The 23,280-nt window shown below is 43.8% G+C and overlaps 1 protein-coding gene across 12 annotated transcripts in view; it reads right to left on the reverse strand.

Moving 5' to 3' along the window:
• Nucleotides 1–23,280, reverse strand: part of arvcfb (ARVCF delta catenin family member b) — a 187,745-nt gene that overhangs the window by 70,084 nt on the left and 94,381 nt on the right. For all 12 annotated transcript variants that reach the window (XM_068604477.1, XM_068604469.1, XM_068604468.1 and 9 more), the window contains one exon: nt 188–346. In XM_068604477.1, the coding sequence (XP_068460578.1) occupies nt 188–313 (126 nt within the window). In that variant the 5' untranslated portion in view covers nt 314–346. The remainder of the gene's footprint in view (nt 1–187; nt 347–23,280) is intronic.

Genomic DNA, 23,280 nt, shown 5'->3' on the forward strand with positions numbered 1-23,280 from the left:
AAAGGGGAACTTTTTTTTCACAGCATCTAACATAAATTATGATATGAAAATATGTAGTCAATTATCACCCTAAAAAATAAATAAATGTACATACAACTGTGTTTATTGATCATTCAGTTACAGGATCAGTGGCTCCCGCTACATATGTAAACACTGCAACTCCGTCGAGTGCACCTTTGTGTCTTACCTTGGTTTCTGTGCGCCGCGTGGTGCCATCATCAGAGGTGACCACCGAGACGTGGGAGGTGGGGGTGCCCGGGTCCTCCTCTATGGTGACCGTCTCCTCCACCACCTCCTGTGGCTCCTGCATCATAGCCAGGGATGTGGCGTTGCTGGGGCTCTGCTCCTGCACAGACAGGCAATGGGGGGGGAGAGTAAGGCACCAGAATAACAGATGGATTTTCATATGCAGTTGTTAGACGGAAAGAAAAAAAGCACAACATGCAGGTAATCTTCCATTAGACATTTGGTAAGACGGCACTGTAATTGGGCCACTGCAGCAGCAAATTATATTATAATCTAGGAGAGAAAAATAGAGCATAAATAAGGACATTGCAAATGAAGGGTATTAAATAGAATGCTACCCACAATTTGCACCAACTGGAAGGATGGAAAGTGTGAAAGGAAGTACATAAATAATTGTGTAAGAAATAACAGCACAGGGAATAAGGAAACATGACATGTGCAGAATAAAAATAAATGCAAATATCAAATTCATTCTTATATAACTCGTAATTTATTCAGCATTTACTGATTCACTTTGTTTCATGAATTCAATCTGTCAAAGTAAAGAACAGCCTATTTATGTACAGGTCATACAGATTTGTGTTAAAAAAAAAAACAGCAATAACAACATTTTAACAATTGCTGCCAATGTTATCAGAATGAGTTTTTAGATTAATATCTAAACAAAGGATGGTGGTTATGGCAAAAAAACTATAGTACAAGCCAGTCACCACCCTGAAGTGACCTTTCTACATAGCAAGACGAGTTTCCACAAGAACAGCTCTCTAAATAATACATCTGTAAGTGCATACTCTTGACAAAGCCTATATAAACAACAATAATGCTCTAGTTTGTTTCTTGTCCTGACAATTCATGATTTATTCAGCCCTGATATTATATCCAAACACTGCGATGCAGGGTAGCAACTCCTCACCGCTTGAGACTTTAAATTGAGTTAAAGCTTCTTTCAAGGCAAGCAAAGGCCTCGAGCACTGCTTTTGATTCATATTTCATTGGGAGACCATGGATTTAGAGAAGAAGTGTCCATGGGCTAAGGATGAAAGCTAGTCCCTCATACCCCACTTGACCCTGAGTGAGCAATACGGGCTTCCTGTTACACTTCCTGCTGATAGACGATGATATGAAGTGAGTGGTCGGAGGTGCAACGCCCTGGCACGCACGAGTGTGACAACATCACAGATCTCGTGATAGAGGGAAGAAGAAAGGCATTTGAAGCTATCATTGATAACCAAATCAGCACAGAGCCAAGAGAGGAAGAGGAAATCTAAAGTAATGAAGAGGGAAGTAGTTTGAGGAGGACAGTGTACTACAAAATATAGTTTTTCTTGAAAAAGGAAAAAAAGATGAAGGGTTGTGTAGTAGACAGAGTTAACTGACATCAATTGTTTTTTTTCTTCTGTTTGACATGCTATTTTTATTGTGTGCACTGTTCATTTAGAACACAACAAAATCTCCCTCAGCACCACCCCCAATATCTTATACATAATTTGCAAATTTACCTCGTGTATAAAAACAATAAAAACAACTGAACCAAGCAGAGTATTTTTGTCTGACCAATTACACAAAGTTGGTGGAAGAGAAGGGAAAGGAGGGAGCAAGAGGAAAAGTTTGAGTGCTGTTCGCCACAAGCGATGCCTTTTGGTGGGAGAATGCTTGTTTTCTTCACCTCTTGGAAAACCCTAAGAAGTGAACAGTTCTCCACTGATGGGCAAACTCCTCTCAAGATGCAGAGCTCCACACAGTCCTCATTGATCTGCAGTCCTTTCTGCTGATCAGACAGAAGTTTGTTTTGAGGATCTGTTCGACTGATCCCACAAGCCGCCAGCTTCCTGCCATTTGAGAGCACGACATTGGAAATGGTTTGGAAAAGGGCAGGCACTTTCAAAAATACTTGGCATAGGATTGGATGAACCACCCGTCAATCAAACTATTTCCAAAGCCAGCCGCAAGTAGAGCTACAACATCTTTTCCATCAAGAAAAGCTTTCAGTCTTCTTTCATTAAAGAAATACTCTTCAGTGCTAATATAATGGAAGCTATTGCAGCATCTACGCTTAACCTCTTTAGGAGTCATACTTGTTGTGTAGATCAACAGTTGCATCTCCCGGTTCTCATCTCAGCCACACACGTAGCTGCCAGTGACACTTCAGAGGAGGCTGATTGGTCTGTGCTCTGGCTGGCTGCTGGGGAAAAAACTGGTCCCTTGATTTGGGTGTATGCGTAACCTCTTTTAGCAACATCAAGACACGGAAAACTTTCTCTATTTACCTGCACCACTCTATCACTCTATCCAGTAACTTAGAGTCAATTAGCACCATGAACCGAGCTGTGTTAGGTCAATACCCTCGGAGAAAGGTTCTGAAGTCCCTTTATTGGGGTTAATGACTGGGAAGGCTTTCTGCAGCATTGAAATAGTCACATTTGTTTACACGCGAGCATTGCTGAGCTGAGGAAAAGACATTATTTGCAACTGACCTCAGGCTAAACAGCACAGCTCGGCAGGGAAGGGTATTCAGAGCGCTGATTAGTTGCCTCCAATAAACATCCTTGTTCTGCACATCATAAATGTGAAATACCTTCATAACTAGGCACCCGGTGATGAAAACAGAAAGAAAACTGAAGTCTGAGTGTGTACATTGCTACTGTAATTTAAAAATGTACAATATAAAAAAAATGAATCAATCAATTTCAAGGAACAAAATGTCATATTCAGAGTATATCTATGGTTAACGTGGTGACAGCTGAGTCAGCAGCTAATGAAGCCAACGCCATGAAAAGTGCAAACAACTGCAACGATACGGACAGAGCGAACAGCCTTAACCCAGGAAAAAGGGTAGCTGGGCGCTACGTTATGAGCATTAAAAAAACAAAGAACTTTTTTTTTTTAATTAGCACCTTTACCAACCAAAATACAGCTTCGTTCGGACACAGAAACACAATGCTCAGGGAACATACAAGGTTGCCCTCGATACTCATTGGCTGCCAGTTCGACAGGTAATTTAGCAGCATAGTTGAACTATCTTTCTACTTTTTAATTTTAAGACTGCTGGTCGCATATTTCCTTTGAAATACATAAAAGTATCGTCTTTGCCTCAAGTGTCTTTGTAAAAAAAAAAAAAAAGAGTAAATATTGTTAAGGAAAGAAAACAGTCTACGGAATTCAATTTAGGTAATTACGCCATGTACATGTGTACCAACTTGCACATATGGCATGATTTATCTTTTCATTCTCAGTGCAGAATCAGGGAGATACTGTGTTCGTTAACTCTCCTTTACTAATCGAGCACAATCACTGTGAATGTTCCACCTCTTTGGCTCTTCGCTCCTGTAATCTAGTTAATTTAACTGCATTCCTCTGACGTTTCATTCCTTTGATCAGGTGAACACAGGGGGGATTGTCAAAACAGCGTCATGTTACAAACAAAAAGAAGAAAGAAAAAGCACCACCATCTTACACTAGTTATAAACACATAGTGGACAGAGAGGATGGAGGAACACTGACAAACTGGCTTCTTGATCGAAGCTTAATTCAGTGTCTCGCATTCACTTTCCTCTCGTCTCTGCGTGCACTAAGTGGGAGAGTGGAATTGAACTCAACATTACACCCCCTAAATAAATGATTAAAAGCCGTCTGGCTGTAGGCTAGCACGCCTTTCTGCCTGGTCCTGGGGGAATAACAGGCTGTTTCTGAGTCGAGTAAATTCAGGAACGCATACCCTTAAGTCAAAAGCGGGAGGAGAGGAGCACAGAGAGTTAATGGCTGACCTCAGAGAGATGAATGATAAAGTACAAGAAGGATATGAGAGATAATTTGGTGAGGGAGGGGTAAGAAGTTCCAGCACATTAAAATATTGTGGAAATAGTTTGTATAAGACAGTGGAAAAGTGATAACCTCAAGGTTGTTCAGGTGAGCTTATGATCTGACGAGTGTAGGCTAAAATTTCTAATCAGCTAGATGATGAAAACAAGGGAGAAACCTCTCAGCTGAAGTGTAACCGTCCATCTCACCTCACCTGTTCATCTGGAACAACTATTTCTATTTTTAACAGCCTGCCATGAAAATGTGAAAGTCAGCGAGAGTCAAACTTGGACAAAGAGGATTAAAACATATTAAGAGCACCTGAAAGAAATCAAAACACAAGCTTTTATAAACCAACGCCTATCTGTTAAGGATCGGGTTTAACCAGACAAAAGAAACACATTTTAAGGTTCCTGAGCCCAAGTAAATAACAAGAAACAAGATTGTCTCCTTGTCAAGAAAAAAAAGCCCTGCCAAGAACTGGACCCCATTTCTGATGAGGAGAAAAGAGCTTGCAGGAGCTTTGCCAGTTGGATCACTTCTGTTCAACCAGCAGTAGAGGGAGAGATTGAGGTCTCAAACAGACAGAGATTTGGCTCTTAAAAAAGCCTGAGGATTTGTACAACCTGTACTTTTTTTCTGGTGTGGTTGGCTTTGACGAGCTGTATAAAGAGGAGAACTTGATTGGTGGATGTTGAGATCTCATCTTCTTGCATTGGCTAACCCCAGAAGGGACGAGGCTTGGAGTGTACTTGCTATAATAAGAAAAGTCTATAGTACATGAAAGCATTGGGTACATCCGGCCATGGATGAGAAGAGACTCTTCCATAACTCAACAAACATACAACGCGATCAATACCTCAACAACACCCTTGAAAAAAGTCCTTGCGCAATCGCCCGTGGAGTATATTTCATTACAATAGATCATGCAGGAACATGCAGCTTCTTAAGAACAACTAATCTCAACCCTAATGGATTGCTGTGCTGCAGGAAGAAAAGGAGGAGGAATACAAAGGCAGGAGATGAAGTGATACAGGGGTGTCAATTAGTAAGGCCTGCTATCTGCCATCAATCCACACCCATTCATCATCTATGTTCAATAAGCTGCTCAGTGTTGTCATTGGATGGGAGATAGAGTAAAATGTGGGATAGAGAAAGAGTGCTTGCAGATAAGGGGCTTTCCCTCCCCCAGGACAGAATCACAGCTAGAAAACTTCGGTTTGAGTTAAGAGAATGAGTCATTCCTGCAGTAGGTGTCTAAGGTGTACAGTAAACGCAGCACAGACATTTTATTGATGTTATAGTTGTAGTGTTGGTGCTAAAAATAGCAACGTGGAGGAATATCGTATTAGTGGTACAGACGCATACCATGCAAAATATTCAGTTGGCAGAAGATGCTGCAGATGCAATTTGGTGGATATTAAAAATGTACTGAGATTTAACTCAGTCCTATAAACACTATAGTAATAATTTGGACCAGCCTAAGTTGCACATATCAGCCATTGCAATCACATTCTTTTCAATTGAGCTTAAAATGGTTGAGGGCTCAGAAGAGACATTCACTCATAACAATCAACAAGAAATGATTCCTATGAACAGCCCCACATGCTCCCGTTGTCAGTTAATGCAGAAATACAAGGGAACAACTTTCCCTCTCACCCCAAGTCAACCTCAGTGAGTAGAATTTGGAGATGTGTCTTAGTCTGAACACAGTGGAAGGGAGCCTGCGGTTATTTTCAGGTTGAGACAACAGAACTTGTCACATCGCCACCTGGTCATGCATACCGGCGTGATCAGAGTCACCTTCCTTCCTGATGCGTGCGCGCACACACACACACACACACACACACACACACACACACACACACACACACACACGCACACACACACACACACACACACACACAACATGCTCAGTCTTCGCCTGACCCCTGTGCAGTGACTAACAGGATTTTACTCCGGAGACATGCCAGCAATCATTACATGGCTCTTACACAATTAATCCTCCAAGCAAAGATCGCCTGGCTAACCTTGGGTCGTCCAATTTCCCATCAGCCCCTTCTGTTACTACCAACTGCCCTATCGGCATTACTGGATGGTGAAGGATCACATGATGTCGTTCAATACAGAACGAGAAAGAAAGAGGTCCAAGAGAGGGTTCGAGAGCGCAATTCAGCGTGACCTGCAAAAAACAACTGTGAACAGCAGCCGTGTGATCCAAACATCCAGCCAGAGCCTGATTTGTTTGTGGGATGAAGCAGAGGCTGAAGGGAAGTCAAGTTGAGGAAGGGGAACTAGAGAGGCTGACAATGTGTGGCACAGGCCCAAAACAGCATGCTCTCCCGGGGTTAAAAGGAGAACACGGAGCATTCAGTCACATCCAGCGAGGCCTCATCTCAGTTACAGCCAACGCAGAAGTCCCAACCCTCTGAATGACTGAAAATCCAGCTGACCTCTTGCCGGAATGCGTGGTAGTAAACATTGTCTACTTTATGCTTTAGAAATCCTTAAACTCAGCTCTTTCAAGGGGTAAAGCACACACAAACTAGCACACAAATAACTGGAGGGGAGAGGGCCAAAGTCCTGATGATGCAGCTGGGAATGATGGGACCTTAATCTCTCCTCCTCTGACGACTGATCCTGGGCCAAATCTGGGCTTTTCTCCCTCTCATCTCTTTCACGCTTGGCCTCCTGGTTTCAGAAGCCTCCATCATTCCCCTTTCCACTTATGTTTTTTCTACCCCTTCCCTGAAACCCACGCCTACTAACCCCCCACACTCCAGCGCGCCCTTTTTGTTCTTTGCACCGGTGCCTAGACAAAACTTGAGTTAGCCGGACCGCTTGACAGGCTCAGACTCTAACAGACTGAGGGCGGGGAAAAAAAAAAAAAAAACCTCGAAACCTCAGCTCCCGATGGTTCACAACAGGTAAATGTGGTAGCGATACACTGACTATCTAGCGACAGATGGGATCCCCAGCTCAACCCTCGGCAACATTCAACACCATCTTAATCTCTGGAATGGCAGATATTCAATTTAACTTGGCCGAGAGATGTTTTGAAACCTTTGGTAATTTCTTACATCTGCCATCAATTACACACTGTACAACAACACACTTACACACATGGAGTCACGTACCACATATGTTTTCTTTACAAGTCCAGGCCTGGAGTCACATTAGCAGTGAAGCATGCAGAAAGTCACTCTCAACATGGAATGTATTACAGCACTCAACAACTCGAGCAACAGGTGGATAAATAAGTAGTGCCGATTTTTAGTAAGTAGCCAAAGAGACAGAAAAGGGTAGGAGAATCATAAACAAAAACAAAAGAAGAGCCACGTGGAGCCTGTAGAGTAAAACTAAAACAATGAGTCTTGGAGAGGGGTCCGTGCTGGCGGCCAGAATGTGCTTGTTTACAATGGGTGCGGCTATGAGAGGGATGGAGAAACAGAAGAATCCAGCAACGTAGAGGCAGATTAGCTGGCCACGGTGGACAGGTGGTGGGTGGATTGCAGGGTGGTGGTAGGTTTGTCCTGATGTCATAGCAGAGTCTCCTGGAGGGCGGTTCGTTTGCAGTGCCCATCCTGTGAGCCTCTGGATTACTATCAGCCTGACTCTGTCAGTGGACTGGTGATTGGAGGAGGGGGTTGTAGTGAGGCGAAGAGGCTGTGAAACAGGCGTTGCCAGAAGCTCAGTTCATGTGAGGTCTACTCAAGATTTAGGCAGTTGGAAAGGGGACATATGTTCCACTTCCTGTCAAACTACCGGTGCAACACTTATTGTCCCCCTGAAACCCTTTCTCCAAAATCGGTCTGCATGTGCAGCCGCAGGGTGTCCCATTTAACAGAACCCCTTTTCCATCTCGGCTGTCTTTGTCTCTCTTGTGTAGAAAACAGTAAAGCCTGAGGCAGTTATAATGGAGGACTACTAACAGGCTTAGCAGGGCGCTCTCACTGTTTTAGGAATGCTACTAAATGTGCTCTTCTGGGACTGTGGTGATGGGGTGAGTAGGCGAACTCCACAGGAAGAGGGCAGGATGTCATCAAAGTCGTGCCATATTTCTTCGGATGAGTTAAGAGTTCTCAAGATGTTTTATGTCATGAACTCCAAAGCAGACCCTATGCACTTGTGCTTTCATTTATTTACTTCCAAACTGATTTACTGGAGGAGGAACCTTTGACTGCATTCACTCGGATGCATTCTCTAGTTAGGACATTTTCTCGCAAATTAAACTACTCCTCATCTTGACAGGAAACCACCACAACCTTCGAAAGGAGCCCCAGAACCCTAAGGCACATCCGCCATGGCCAGGACTGTGCAGTGAAAAGCACACATAGATAACACCTCGCAGAGCTAACGCAGTCCATCACAATAACTGCGACTGCTTTTCAAATATGCACTCAGTCAAACGTGATTAACCCCGCTCTGGGGATATTTTCACGGCCTTGTGCCAGCCGCCTGGTAAAGGATTGGGCTCATTGTGCGGGCAATGTCGTAGCGTCAGAGCCAGAGGACAAGTTGCGAGAATTGGGCAATAGAGAAATCCCTGCCAATTTACTGCTAACCTTCAACGGGTCATGAGATAAGGTGATGCTGGATGTATATGTGTCCCATCACGGAGCCATTGTGCAGCTGGATAAATCTATCAGGAGGCTTGAGCTACCGGCCCAGTTACTTTATTTATTATTCTCTTTCTGTCAGATGAAAAGAAATGTGATATTACATCTGCTCGGTCCAGCTCTGGTAAAAAGGCATTGTGTGCGTGTGTGTGTGTGTGTGTGTGTGTGTGTGTGTGTGTGTGTGTGTGTGCATGTGCGTGTGTGTGTGTAGTTAATAGATGTGGATATAGGAGCATACATCAGGTCAGTGCAGTGCCCTCTAACTCAGACTGCTGGACAAAACAAATATGCATAGATATGTTCAAACTGATGTATTGAGAGCAATAATTGCTTTTTACCTCTTGTATTGACCTGTTATACAAACCACGTTATATGTAATTCCCTTTGCAACTAAGTTTTCAAAGGCTGCTACAAAGCACCAGTGTGGATAATTTTGTCTAATTCACCTGATAGACACAGACCACGAAATATAATGACCATATGAATAATGTACATACGTTGTAGTATTGCCTGCCATATCCTTTATGCCATGAAGGCCATTATTAGGAGGTTACATGTTCAATTCAATTCAGTTCATTTTGTAAAGCCCAAAATCAAAAATTTGCCTCTGAGGCTTTACAATCTCTACACATACGACAAGGACCTCACATCGGATCAGGAAAACCTCCCCAAACAAACCTTCAGTAGAGCAACAGAGGAGGATCCCTCTCCCCGGATGGACAGAAGCAATAGATGTCATGTGTACAGAAAGAACACCCTAACAGAGTTGCAGCACATTCAACGAATATGACAGGAATTATTCATGTAATGAGTAGTAGGCAGGACATTAACAACCACTGCTCAAGTCACTCCATGCTGTCACCGGCTGGTTGTGAGCACTGTCACAAACAGCATTGTCTGCACATCCTCACGCTGAATTCATGATGAAGGTTTCCATCTGCCAAACAGTCGCGTCCAGTTAGATAATGACGAGGACCGGGGCTGGCCTCGACACAAACCCAGTCCCTCCGAGTCTCAGCAGTTAAGAGCCAGACTGTTCTAAACACTACCACAGATCTGAGACGTGTGGGTCAACCAGAGTACACAGACGCCGTGTCCTCCACTTCCCTGCAAAACAACGGCAGAGCTCCCTCTCCTCTCGCAGTGTTGAAAGGGAAACACTTCTGAGTCTGAGTGTGAACAAAGAGCATTATTTATGACAAGGTTCATAATAGCAATAAAGTCAAGTGAGAAAGGCAAAGCCGCCATATCTGAACCTAATGCATTCCACTGCATCTGGAAGAGGTAAACAGGGCTAAATTGGATTTGAACAGGCTCTGTATTGGTTTGCTACAGCTGAAATTGTGTTGTAGTTAAGATTTTTAATCAGAGATTAAAAGTGCCAGAAAAACAACAGCTCATTTACAAGCTAATGGAAACAAGTCTACCTGATTTCCTCTGAATATTGAGTAGGGGGTGAGTATACAGAGCGACAACAGAAGAGGTCTTCGTTCTGGAGTGTGTGTGTGTGTGTGTGTGTGTGTGTGTGTGTGTGTGTGTGTGTGTGTGTGTGTGTGTGTGTGTGTGAGGCTGAGTGAGTGAGGGACTCTTTTAAGCTCTCTTTCAAAGCTGTAAGCTGATCATGAATATTTAAGACTACGCCGATATCAGAAATATAGCTTTAGTGTGTGCCTCTCTTCTCAAGCTAAAAAAAAACTGCGTTTTGAATGATCAGGAGAGCATATATCTTGAATGCAGTAGGAAACCTTTAGGCTGGATTCAAAGGAGCAGGCTGCACTGCAGCATAAGAAGGATGGGCAAGTGGTTGGACGGGAGCTTTGCTTGGGTGGGTTGGGCAACTTTGAAACTCACTGCCTAATAGAGTCATTCCCCAAGGTGTTGTATATAAAAAAAAAAGGGCGTTTCTTTCTTCCGCTCAAGCGGTAGCACTTCTCAAATTTGATTTCAGTGTCATACACTATTCATGCTCTGGGTCCGTGTTGTGTTGCTCTGCAGGTGGTTGGGAGGAAGAGGAGGATGCAGATGAAATATGGATTATCTCCTCTCAGTGTCTGGCTAAGCCCCACTTTGCTGGCACCGCTGCTTTTCAATGTAACTCCCCTCCCACTCAGCCAGCCAGCTGCAGGCCTCGCATCTGGCTGCTAACCCCCACCCCCATACTTTAATCAAATACATACACACTCACACACATCTTTATCCATCTACCCCGATGATAAAACACCTCCCCGTCCCGCATCAGCTACTGCTGCTCTGAGCAGGAAATGCTGACTTCTTAAGATTTAGGTATCCAGTAAACAGGATCTTGACCCAAAATAGCCGTTAGCTGGAAGAGGAGTGTTGGCAGCCCGCTGACTGTAAAGTGCCTTATTAAGAGATGGGTCAGGGTAGTTTGGATGACAGATATCAACCAAATCCTGGTGAATGCATGACTCCCAACAGGAAGGAAAGCTCAGCACAACCCTTCAGAGCCCTCTGGGACATCAGTAAAAGCTGCCCTGAACCTTAAACCACACAGCTCTAGATAGCACTTACTTACATTAAAGGAAGATTCAGAGTGTTTACAACGCAGGTGTTATTTTAGGCAGTTTCTACCAGCATTCATATCGACCATATTTGTTTGTACTCACGAAATTATCAGCTGAGAGATCTGTAAAGGCATCAACATTGCTAAAAGATTTTGGGCAGGGCAGGAAGTACAAACAGTCAGACTTCAAACAAACCTTCAGCCTGGCATAATCTTTTTGGGAAATGCGTGGTAGTAATTTATATGTAAGAGCATATGAATGCTTAAAATAGTCACATTTACTGTACTGTGGATGCTTAAGAGTAAGTAATGAACACATATAACTATTGCTCATTTTGCTAGGGACCCCCTGGAATCTCCTCAAGGACCTCTGGGGATCTCCAGACTCCCATTTGTAATAGATCCACAACACAATTATTTCAACCCAGGGGAACATGGGTAATCTAAAAGTAATTATGTAAAATAACAACAGTCATCATGGCACACATCAGTAAGTGGTGCTTGAAGCTGGTCCATAACCAGAAGAAGCTACTGCAACAGCTGATCGAGCCACTGCGCCTCCCTGTCTACCGCCGTGATTATCAAGAACACTGAGAAGCTTGTGTGTTTTTGTCTCTGTCAAACGGAGGATGTCCGGAGTCCGCCTGCCATCTGATTACCCACAATTCTAATGCCGTGCGGCAACTACAAATTAGGTTACACTCGTCTCCGTCTCCTAATTGCCAGAAATAGAGTAATTTTCCAGGGTCGATGGCCAATGCAAACTTGACGAAATCTTAAACTGGGACACAGTACATTAATCACTACAGTGTATTTGTGGTTGAAAACATGAGGTTTATTCACTTCCTAAATTTCTCCTGAATGACACATGTAACTCACATTTGGAGTGGTTACATCATCTGATAAAGGCTGAACACCAATTTAAACACCAATTTAAAACTCTCTTGTGAGTGTGAAACTGTGATTATACCAAGTCAACAGGCCGTGATGATTTGTACGAATGTCAGACAAGTTGGACAATGTCCATAACCCTGGGTACTTGTCTTACTGTAATGGTCAGTGGCGTATTGCTGGCTTTGCATTACACACAATGTAGATGCTGGGCAAACCGCATGCAGACAGGAAGGAAATAGGGTTGCTGGTTGCTTTCCTGCTGTCTGCCCACTGTGGAATCCACCCTGGCAGGCTGAAGTCATAAAGAAATAGGGGCAAACTGGAACATGTCTGCAGAAGTTATACGACACTGCTGTTCTCATTACTACAGTAATGGTGCTTTAGTGCCGGGGAAAACAGACGTAGATCTTCCATGGACCCAGTTGTCTTCAGCAAACAGTGAACTTGTAGTACAAATACTTAATATCTATTCAAAATGCCATGTCCACGAGAATTCAGTCCAAGTTTAGCCTATTTCAGTCCTAATGAGCGTGGTATGGGCTGCTGTGTGCTCAACCAGTCGCGCAGCCCGTACAAAACATGTCAACTCTCCTGTAAGTATGTAAACTTTAATGAACATCCTAGTCAAACTTTGTGTGCAGTGTATAGCAGGACAGGGGTTTAGTGAGGCCGCCTCATCCAGAAGTTTACCTCTGCTATTACCTTAGCACCAGCTGGCAGAAGCTGCTGCGTTTGAAAAAATGTCTTGAGTGAGCAGAGGCCCATGCTCTGGGCCACACAGAGAGTGGGGTACGCTCAAGGGGGAGCAGGCCGATGTCTGAAGGCTTAAAATAGAGTGGAGGGTGTGAGATGACTGCAGCCAGACTGACTGTGTGGAGAGCTTTTGTCAGAAGGGGGGTTTGGTAAGGAGAAAGAGGAGGGAGGGGCTGCATTCAACAACTCTTATTGCTGTGCAATGAGTTCTGCAGCATGCAAGCAGAGCCCAAAAATACCTCACTATAATGACACATGTAGGCCTACTGCACAGGCTCAGACACACATAAGTGTTTTATGGATAAAGCAGCACTGGCTGGAAAATCTGGCCAAAAATCATTTACAAAAACCAACAATGAAATGTTCTAGTAAAACAAGAATCATGATATTGTTAAAGGTGTGTTAAGAGCTTCTTAGTGAGTAAGTAAGCTTTCAGTGCTGGTTTAACCAACCGAGACTTCTCAAGCTGCTGAGTAAAATCACGCCACACCTCAAAATATTTTGCCCCGTAACACAAAATGTTCTTACGATCATTATAATAGTCATACAAACTGTTGCCAGTGTCGTCAGAGAGGAATAACATCAGAGGTGGAAAAGGCTGACTGGCCAACATCTAATTTCGAATCAAAGTAAATATATTGGATAACACACTGACGTCCTCTCTCACAAGATATTCTTGTCAACAGCAGTAGGGCAATGCTGTCTTCTCTCAAACACACACAACCGTGCACAGTACAATAAAGGCACACACACTGCCACAGTACTTTTATTTGCGGATATAAAATAAATTACTGGACAGTGACAGCCTTTCCCAATAATCCTCCTTGAGAAAGCGCTGTGAGAAGCCAAGCTTTGGCGAAAGAAAAGCAGGCACACAATCAAAAGCAAATCTTTCTCTGGGAAAACGGAACATAACCACAAGGCTTTTTGTCAGCTTTACACTGCTGGAAAAAGGGGCAGATATGCAAGTTTCTCAAAAGGTCCTAATCAGCTTTTCACACAGTTCTGCAGAAGTTACAAAAGAACTGCGTAGGAACTGACTTGGAAAGCTGGACTGACATAGACAGCAATAACTACAATACACACAAACATCCTGTGCTTTTGTGGCCTTAGCATTGTCCTCATCCTTAATGCCTCAGCAGGAATGTGACATACAGACACAAACGTGGTCTGTGACTGCAAGCTGTCCAGGAAGCAACACCACCCACTGACATATTGTATTCTTGAGGTGACGTATGTCAATACATGTTGTGTACAAAAAGCTGTGAGTGAAGTTACAAAGATAAATCACCGTCCATTTAGACTGTAAAGAGACAGTTTTTACTTTTTAAAAGGATTGAGGATGAGCCTGCAGCAGTAGGGTGGAAAACTCACTGCTGCAATATTATGATAGTTTACATATGGACATGTTCAGTGTTTCGAAATGACGCAACCTGCTGTAAACCAGTAAAAAAAAATTCAGTTTAGAGGTCAATCCGTAGAGTAAAGCTTGTGAGCATGGCCCAAGAAATTCCACTGGCAAATATAGCAGCTTGTGGCAGAGATAATGCCACCACAGATTACATGAATTTAGCTTCAGGTAATGAAAAATGCACTTTTTGTTGTGTGATCAGAACCATCAACATGCAGCACGACCCAGAAGCTCCCTCACGCAGAAAGAAACATACAAAACTCTTTGAAAAGATATTCTGCCCAGATACCCCCTGAATCTGGATATTACCTTGATTCATATTGTTAGCTATCTTCACTAAAACATGAATTGATAATCCAACCAGTTGATTTGCCAAACAATCCACCATTGTGGTCAAATTCTGGGTTCCAACCAGCTAACAGAGAATTACATGTTTCCTTCCTGGGATACTGTACATTTTCTCCCCATTACTTTTTCAATTTGTGCAGTTTATGGCCCAAAACTACTCCTCATGTTGATCTCCTCACTGAATAGTTATTCTGGTTTCTTCTTTACCCTGAAACCCGTCAATATGTTGATGGTTCACATGGTTTGTTCCCTGCTGGGAACAAAACTTCTTAACCTTTCACCTCTTCAAATACACATTCTGATATGACACAGAGTGGATTTCTTTACAAGTCAGTTCCCCCCTAAACCCGTCACAGCCACATGAGTCAGAGCGTTTGGCATCAAAGCCAGCAGGCACTGTTTTTGCAGCATTTATGAGCACTGGCTCAACACCTGACTTCTCTGGTCTGCATCAGCTTAGCCATGCAGGCAGCTCCTTAATCAGAACGAGTTGGGGTTTGACAGCTGAGTTTGGAAACGGAGTTGCACAAACTCCCCTACCTGAGACATCCCCAGATATCACTGCAATTACTTTGAGCAGCTGCGCACTAGCCAAGCTGCAACCACCTGAGCACTGTGGAGCATCGCCTCCTCACTAAGACTGGAAGAGCTAGAGGCCCAGTCTTTCTGTCATAGCAATTTCAGCAAATAAATAATATATGTAAAAAAGAAATCCCCTTCTAATTGAGGACTCTGGATGCACCCACATTTCATTAGGCTGATATTCTGAGACAAAGAGAGCCAAGACAGGGCCTTGAGCATTGCATGCCAGAGAGTGGTTAGATAGATAACAGGCAGGCACCATCCAATAACAAAATGAACACTCAATCTTATTTTGGATCCCTGGAAGCATTGGAGTTTTTCTTTTCAAACTAAGCAGATTTTTATCTAACCACTAAACTGCTGTGAACAGATCGACTGCTCGCTGCAATGCCCCAGTCATGGTGCATATTTCATATGAAGCCTATTGTTGTCTGCCCCACTGGGGCCTCAGCAAATGGCCCAATGAGGGTGAAAACACTGGAGTGGATTCCACAGGCCAAAGCCCATTAGTCCACTGGCCTCAGGAAGGAACCAGGCAATATCTCAAAATGATGAAAACAATGTTTTCAGGCCAGTGATGCAGTGAACAAAGACTGAAGAGGATGATATCTGAAGACCTCTGTTAAACCTGAGGAATGCATCAAACAGAGAACAGCCTGTTCCAGATTACGACTCAGAGGATGAAAAGAGAAACTTTATGCAACACACCACCACAAATTATTCTGGGTGAAAAAAAAAAGATGACTCTCAATGTTTACACATAACTTACTGTGTCGTGTAATAAGAAGCCAACAGACCCCCACCCTAAAAGCCACAAATGCACAACTTTGAGAAATATCCGTTCCAAATGTGATACCCACACGAATAACAACATCTCACAATAAGAGTGATGCCGACTTGAGGCCACACCGCAGTCATATCCAATTGTTCCATGGGAAAGTAACATTGTCATGGTTCTGCCACCCATCCAACAAATATGTCTACAGAGAATCAATTTTAACCACCACAAAACTTAGTTTTTTTTTTATAAATGTTTACAGAAATTGTAAGGAAACATTCCTCAACAAAAAACATTGTACAATATGTGAACTTGAAAATGATGTGTGATATAATTAGTAATACAGTTCTGACCTATTCAACCCGACTTCAGACCTCCTAACAGTCACTAACTGTTGGAAAAACAACTAAAACAAAGCGGCCTGGCAGCGCATCCGACCTCAGAAACAGGGCAATTGTACACACTGCTACTTTGCTTTGAGAGCTGCTCCATCGTAAATGCCTTTGATACAACTTCCAATGCTAGATGGAGTATTGACCAGTATGTGAGTCAATGCAGCAATCCAACATCATGTGATATCATTTATCAGCTTATTTACGCGACACTCGCTACTCGATCCATACATCCAGCCCGATTGGTACTTTTCCATCAATTGTGGTTGCAATTGTAATTTGTGCGTTGATTATTAATAATCTATGCCACATATGTTTCAACTATGAAAACAGATTTCAAAAGATAAACAAATAATACATTAAAGTGAATTAGCTGGATGTGTTTTCACAGGTCAGCTGTGAAATTGGACATGGTGGATGTCAGTGTGTGCATGTGAGTGCTTCCAAAGTCAACGTGCTGAAGAGTTGCACGCTGGAAGAGAAGCCACGTGGTGAGCGGACTGCTATTTTCTCCTGAAAAACAACGGCTTCAAATTCCTAACATGTTGTGGAGATTAGAGAGCAATTCCATGAAATTCCGAACCCCATATGGTGACAAGGTGTTCATATCTCCCCCTATTAGAGTTTCCTTTTCCTTGCCAAGAGATTTAGCACTTGTTCTGAAGCCAAAATAAAGATTAAGCAAAAATGGGGAGCAAAGAGAAGACCAGAGGAGAGAACTAATTCTCTGTTTGGTCTGAATGGTTAGACCTCCTCTCATCAGCTGCTCCAAGATAGGTAAAGGAGGACGGAGAGAGGATCATGACTCATTTGAAGTATTAGGCTACTGCTGTTCCAGTTTCCCCAAATCGCCTTTACATACTTGTGGGACAACACACAATGAGTCAGCCTTTGGACATTTTCAATGAAAAGATGGCGACATTCCGATTAAATCCGCAATGAATCCAGGGAATGAGCAATAAGCTCTTATTATGCAAATCTCTGGAGTTTTACGGGAAAAGCCCCACCCTGACTACAATCTGCAGAGGACCTCTTACCTGTGTGAGTACTCAGCGATGTTGAAGAGGATTAGCAGCTCTGATCTAGTGTTTACAGTAATGGCATCACTCCCCTCCCCCCGCCCAGTTTGAATTAGGTTGTCAGAGTCTGAGAAATTAGTTTCTGTAACTATCTGAGGGAATGGCTGTCATATTTCATCACGTCCATTATTTCACAAGGCCAGCCAGGCGACAAACACAAAAACAGACCCGGAAGACATTATCATAAAACGTCATCTCTGCTGACATCAGACGGCCTGAAAGAGGCATGAAAGAGATATGTCATCTACAGGCAATCGCTTCCTGAGTGGCGTCACCAAACGAAAGCCGTTTGTTGCATCATCAAGGCTGCCCTGCTTGCCGGGATATAGAGGGTGAAAGCGCTGCACTGACTGATTGGGAATCCAACAGCCCCATTAGCGAAGCACGTTCCAGGGGCATGCAACAATTAAGGCCGCTCTGCCTGCCAGGGAGGACTGAAGGATCCATGAGCAGCCAAATGCTCATCATTCAAAAGTAGCCAAGCTGAAAGCCAAACGATGTAACTCCGAGAGAGGAAAAAATCCATGCAAAACAAAAAAATCATACAGACTACAGTGATTCTGCTGCACATTTTTAATTGCTTCATTATGAAACATGCTCATAGGCAACCCCAAAACAATATTGTAATTCCAATAAAAAAGAAAGCCTCACTTGAACCAATTGGATGTACTAAGACACCAGTGAGAAGTGACAAACGAGCATACGCACAATCAACTATTGGAAATGCATGGCAAAGACAGATAGAGTACTTCAGTAAATCACTAAGGGAGCATTACTCCAGTGTGCAGATATCTTATATCATTTTTAAGCTTGTCCGTGTTCACAGAGGACAATAATGTGTCTAGTCACAGCGATGGTAATAGCAGATTTATCCCGGCTATACATTTCACATGCTGCTCTGAGAGCGAACAGCAGCTCCAGCACTACAGAGAGGCTGACCCACTTCAGACCCTCACCGCACAACACCGCAGTGCTGCCGCTAGCAAAGTTCACTGCCGAATATGCACAGTACACATGAATTCATAGATAGAAGCATCTGTAACAGTCCCTCAGCATCCACAATGTGCATGAACACAGAAGCACTGTATAGTAAAACACACGAAAGAAACCTAGTTTTAAACTCCATCAGCTCCTCCCTGGAGAGGTCCACTGCAGAGAGGAGGCAGAGAAAAGTCTTCCTTCACAGTACCTTCCCCAGACACTGCTCACCTCTGCACCTTCCAAAACCCCAAAACAGGGCCAGACGCACATAACATGTAGTTCCTCGTATTGGTATAGTTTGACTTTGAAACAAACCTATGAGAGATCAGGTGCCAGGAACTGGCATTGCTAAGGCATAGTTTGGGAATCAAAACACACTGGTAGAGAGAGTATTAAAAGTAATGTGCACAGTGTACAGCTGTGGCAGAGGAGATGCAGGAGAGTTCAGCCATGAGAGAAAGTTGATTAGGTTTGTTAGTGTATGTTGGATAGAGAAGACAGGGCGCTTGTTTGCCACAGAGACTGCAGCACAGCGCAGCAGCAGCTTGTGGCTGTGGGGCTCCAGGGTCGGAGGTCTGGGACACCGTGCCAGTCCTGCTGCCTGCAAGCCTCAGATTGCAGAGCGTGGATGGAGGCCTTTAATTTCAGATCGGTCTCTGTGCACGTGCCCACTGTGATTTTCACACTACAATGTGGCAGGGGACACAATAGCTTTCCCTTTGAAGGCCGTCCCGCAGATTTACTATCCAACTCTCAGCCCTTGCTGCGACACCATATTTCAGTGAGACTGGTTGGAATAATTCTGGACTCTTTGGAGAATGCGAGCAATTTGTCATCGCTAATAAAGCAGAATGTGATATTTGCATATTCATCATTGTAAAACCGTAGCACTACAAAATGCTACAGCAGTAATAAATTATTTAGGGGTGAAACCCACTGTGTTTTTAATAAATAAATCAGGGTTAAATCATTTGTGACACACTAAAACTGACACATTTGCCACTAATCACACTCTGGCACTGAGAATGTTAATTCTTTAGGTCACATCAAGTTGGTTAACAATGCCAACGCTGCTTCAACTGCTGCTAGAGCTGGTCTAAACGTTGCAATAAAAGTATAAAGTATGCCCTGCTGCTGTTTGTAGGTCTCAGGGGCCTTTTGTCTATTGACACCTGATTACTGAAATGGGGCGTGGGCAGCTTGTAGCGTACAGAACCTATGCACACCAGGGTGTGCACTTACACACTTGTGTGACAGGATACACTGCTGTCCTACATGCAAGCAACACTCCAGAAAACCAGCAATATTATCACGGTTGCTTCTCGGAACAGATCGGCACGTTCCCACACACCTGATGTACTGGCTGAATGTTCAATGTGTCATGGGGCATGACATTGCCGGTGTGTTCTGCACTCAGCAACATAGAACTTAAGTCATTTTTCATTTCCCCTTTAACATTTTTCTCCAACTGCAGAAATTCCCACCTGAGTCCATTTCTGCAAGTAATTATATAAGGCCTCCGTGCACTTCCCTTTCATCACCATTAACAGTACAAGACCATAACAAGGTCTTGTTAAACTCACAACATGAGCGGTGTGAGAACATGAAGGATCAAGGAGAGGGTGCACTCAGTCTGGTTTCCCATGACTTCCAGCTCACCGTTAAGTGATGCCTCTGCACTGTACAAGGAGGGCATTGATACGCGTTTCGCTGCCCAGACAGACACCAGCAGCCTTAATTAGCACCAGTGTTTCAGAGACGACAGTGGAGGTGGATTCTGGTCCGGAGCGGACTGAGAAATGAGTGATCCCGTTTGAGCATTTGAGTCTGGAATGTAGCAGCTCCATGACCCCAAAAACACTCCCTGTGTTCCCTTGTGGCCTGAACAACAGAGGCTGCAGCTGGCCACTCCTTCACAGGAACCGACTCACCCCCACCTAACACACACTCAGAGCCGGATTCGAGAGAGACGGAGCACAAAACAGTCAAAGAGCGGGTTTTATTGGATTAAGCCTCTCTTAACCGTCCTAGAATATGATGGAAAGAATTTGGGAACTCAAGGAGGTCTGTGTCAACAGGTCTTGTTTGCTTAACTTTGAGATCTTTTCAGTGTTTAGCGCACTCTTTTCCACCCGTCCTAAATCTGAGAAGGTAAAAAAGAAGGAAAAAAACACGCCTCTGTCAGTACAGCTGCTGACCAACCACAGTGTTAAATTAAGAACCTCCTTGAACCTCCAAAGATCCAGGAAAGCACAGCGGTAACCAACGACAACTTCGAAGCAGCCATAGGGAAATAAATACTCCCGTGAGTTCTAATGGGGATAGCAGGCAAAGGTCCAGTTAGAAAAACAGCACTGGGTACATTTAAGAGGCAAAGTACTTGCAGTATTAATCTTCAGAGCTGTATTTTTCTTCCACGGAGTCTACAAGCACAGATAAAACACCAGACTCTGGCAGACGCAGAGAGGTTGGAGCTATTTATGTCACTGTCTGCCTTTTTTGCGAATAATGGTGGAAAACGGGGTGTTCTTGTGTCCCAGCAGCTAATGTACCTCCTACAACATCAGGCCATGCCTGTGCTCACTCTCAGACACTCTCCCTGTATATCATTATCTAATAAAGCAAACATTTCATTTAAAGCCCGGGTTGGTCATCTTAAAAACAATTTAATTTGTTGACATTGTCAATACATCTCAACGGCAGTCAATAAATCAGGCTGTTGCAGGATCGTAATAAAGCCGTCCCATCCCGCCATTGCTATCTGCTTGTCTGTCTGCCTGTAGCTGTTTGCCCCTGCACTCATTACACTGCATCAGAGTCAATAACAGAGTCAGCAATAAGCTGCTAGCTTGACGTGTGAATACCAACAATAGCCATGTTGTTGTTTATATTCATTGTGATATATTCACGTTCATAATGATAGTTTTGCGGTAGTGGCTTTGGTGGGTTGCCTGAATGACGGGTGGTCAGTGTTGACTCGGTGACTTTCTCGCTTGAATTATCAACTTTTGACGCTGGCGCTGCAAACTATTTTCACTGGGAAAGAGTTGGCAGCACTGGGCTGGGATTTTCAGTTGAATAAAAAATGAGTTGTTGAGATTACCAGGCATAGCTATACATCGCAATACATCGTTGAAAAATTGATTCTGATAACAGATTACTGATAACAGAGTATAATGGCTGCATAAAAATTGGACAACTCTAAAGAAATAGCTTCATCTTGTTTGCATTGCATACTGTGTCCCTGGGTGGGATTTCCCTCTCATCGTGCAGGCCTGAGTTACAGCACAAATAAAGTAATGTGCGCTGCGCTTCATGGCGACTGTGGCTCAAACACAACCTTTTCTCTGCAACTTTCAGCTGCTTTCTCTTCAGAACGAGAAAACCCAGCTATGAAGTCTTATTACCAAACTAAAAGCGTGCTTGGCTGAAGCAAAAGGACACTGGCAGGCGGCAGGCCCCTCTAAAAGCCGACAGCACAGGGCCAGGATTCTACACTCAGGCCCAGCGCAGAGTGTTAAGTACAGCACCTTCCACGGATGGCTGGCACCTGTCCCTCCCTACCCGCAGACCTGGTTGGCACAGATCAACACTGCGCCCCGCTCCACTTCACAGCCTATTACACATTCCAAACAAATTAAATATAAGGGGGTGTGATGGGGCGAGATAGTATTTTCGTAGCGCCGTGGCAGCCAGCGCAGGCCGCGTATGCGGTAGAGGTTCATTAGACAGCTCAATAGAGCCTTGTGGAATGTGCGAAGAGGCGCATCACGCCATTGTTCCCCAGTGGCTCCTCTGGGAATGGGCTGAGCACATATCAAGAGAAGATGAGCTGATGAGTAACAATGCTGTGCCATCGCACGTAATGGCATATGACAGCCAGCCCAGTGTCTGGATGCCTCTATTGTAGAAACCATTGAACTACGCAAACCGTTGTCTGCGTGGAGAATTGCCAGCGTTGAGAATGCCAGGAAATCGTTTATCTTTCCTATTTTAGGGAGGTTCGGTGCCTGGTTTGGCTGAACTCTTGCCACTGGTTAGCATAATGTTTGCGTACAGGCGATGTTGGGGCCAGAGCTGTGGCTGCTACAGCAGAGGCTCTGTGCAGCAGGGATTGTGTGGCCCCAAGGCCGGTCAGCTTACAGTGGTTTGGACTTTCCCTCTCACTCCCTCTATCCTTCGCTTTTATTTTCCTCCCTGGATCCAAGCCATCAGCAGTAACAGCCACTATTGTGCGTTGCGAGGTTCAGAGCAGCATTCTAATGAAGTGCCAGACCTCATCAGTGCACTTCAACCGCCAGCGGGTCACTAACAGCCAGTCCTCAGTTCAAACTCCCTGCAGGCTTTGTGACTGAGCTCTGAGTAAGCAAAACATGGATCTACAATGGCTAGATAATACTGTTTTTTCCGCACACAATGGGATGTTATGAACCTTTTGTTGAAACTATAATCACAGTTAATCCAGTTAACAGAATCACAATTAAAAAAAAGAAAAGTAATTACCGCCGTGCATCAAGTACACATTTTACAAACATGTCAGTTCAAAATGTCATCAATATTTGTATCCTTTTAGACCTTAGTGTGACATTGTCCTTATTAGCATATCAATTATTGACTTATGGACAAAAAAAATGTTTAGAAAGGTCAATAACCTTGACCTTGACCACAAAAAAATGTAATACATTCATTCTTGAGTCCAGGTAGACATATTTGCCAAATTTGAAGAAATTCCCATTTGGTATTCTTAAGAGATCAAGTTCACAGCGGACGTCATAAATATAGGAACTCGATACATCTGTATTATATGTATTATATATCCAGATTCAATACAACATTGCAATTAGAAAGAGTTCCTCACCAGTACGTCTGCAGCAA

Source organism: Clinocottus analis, unplaced genomic scaffold (genome assembly GCF_023055335.1).
Source record: "Clinocottus analis isolate CAN_PGR_092001 unplaced genomic scaffold, fCliAna1.0.p SCAF_7, whole genome shotgun sequence".
Taxonomy (NCBI): Eukaryota; Metazoa; Chordata; class Actinopteri; order Perciformes; family Cottidae; genus Clinocottus; species Clinocottus analis.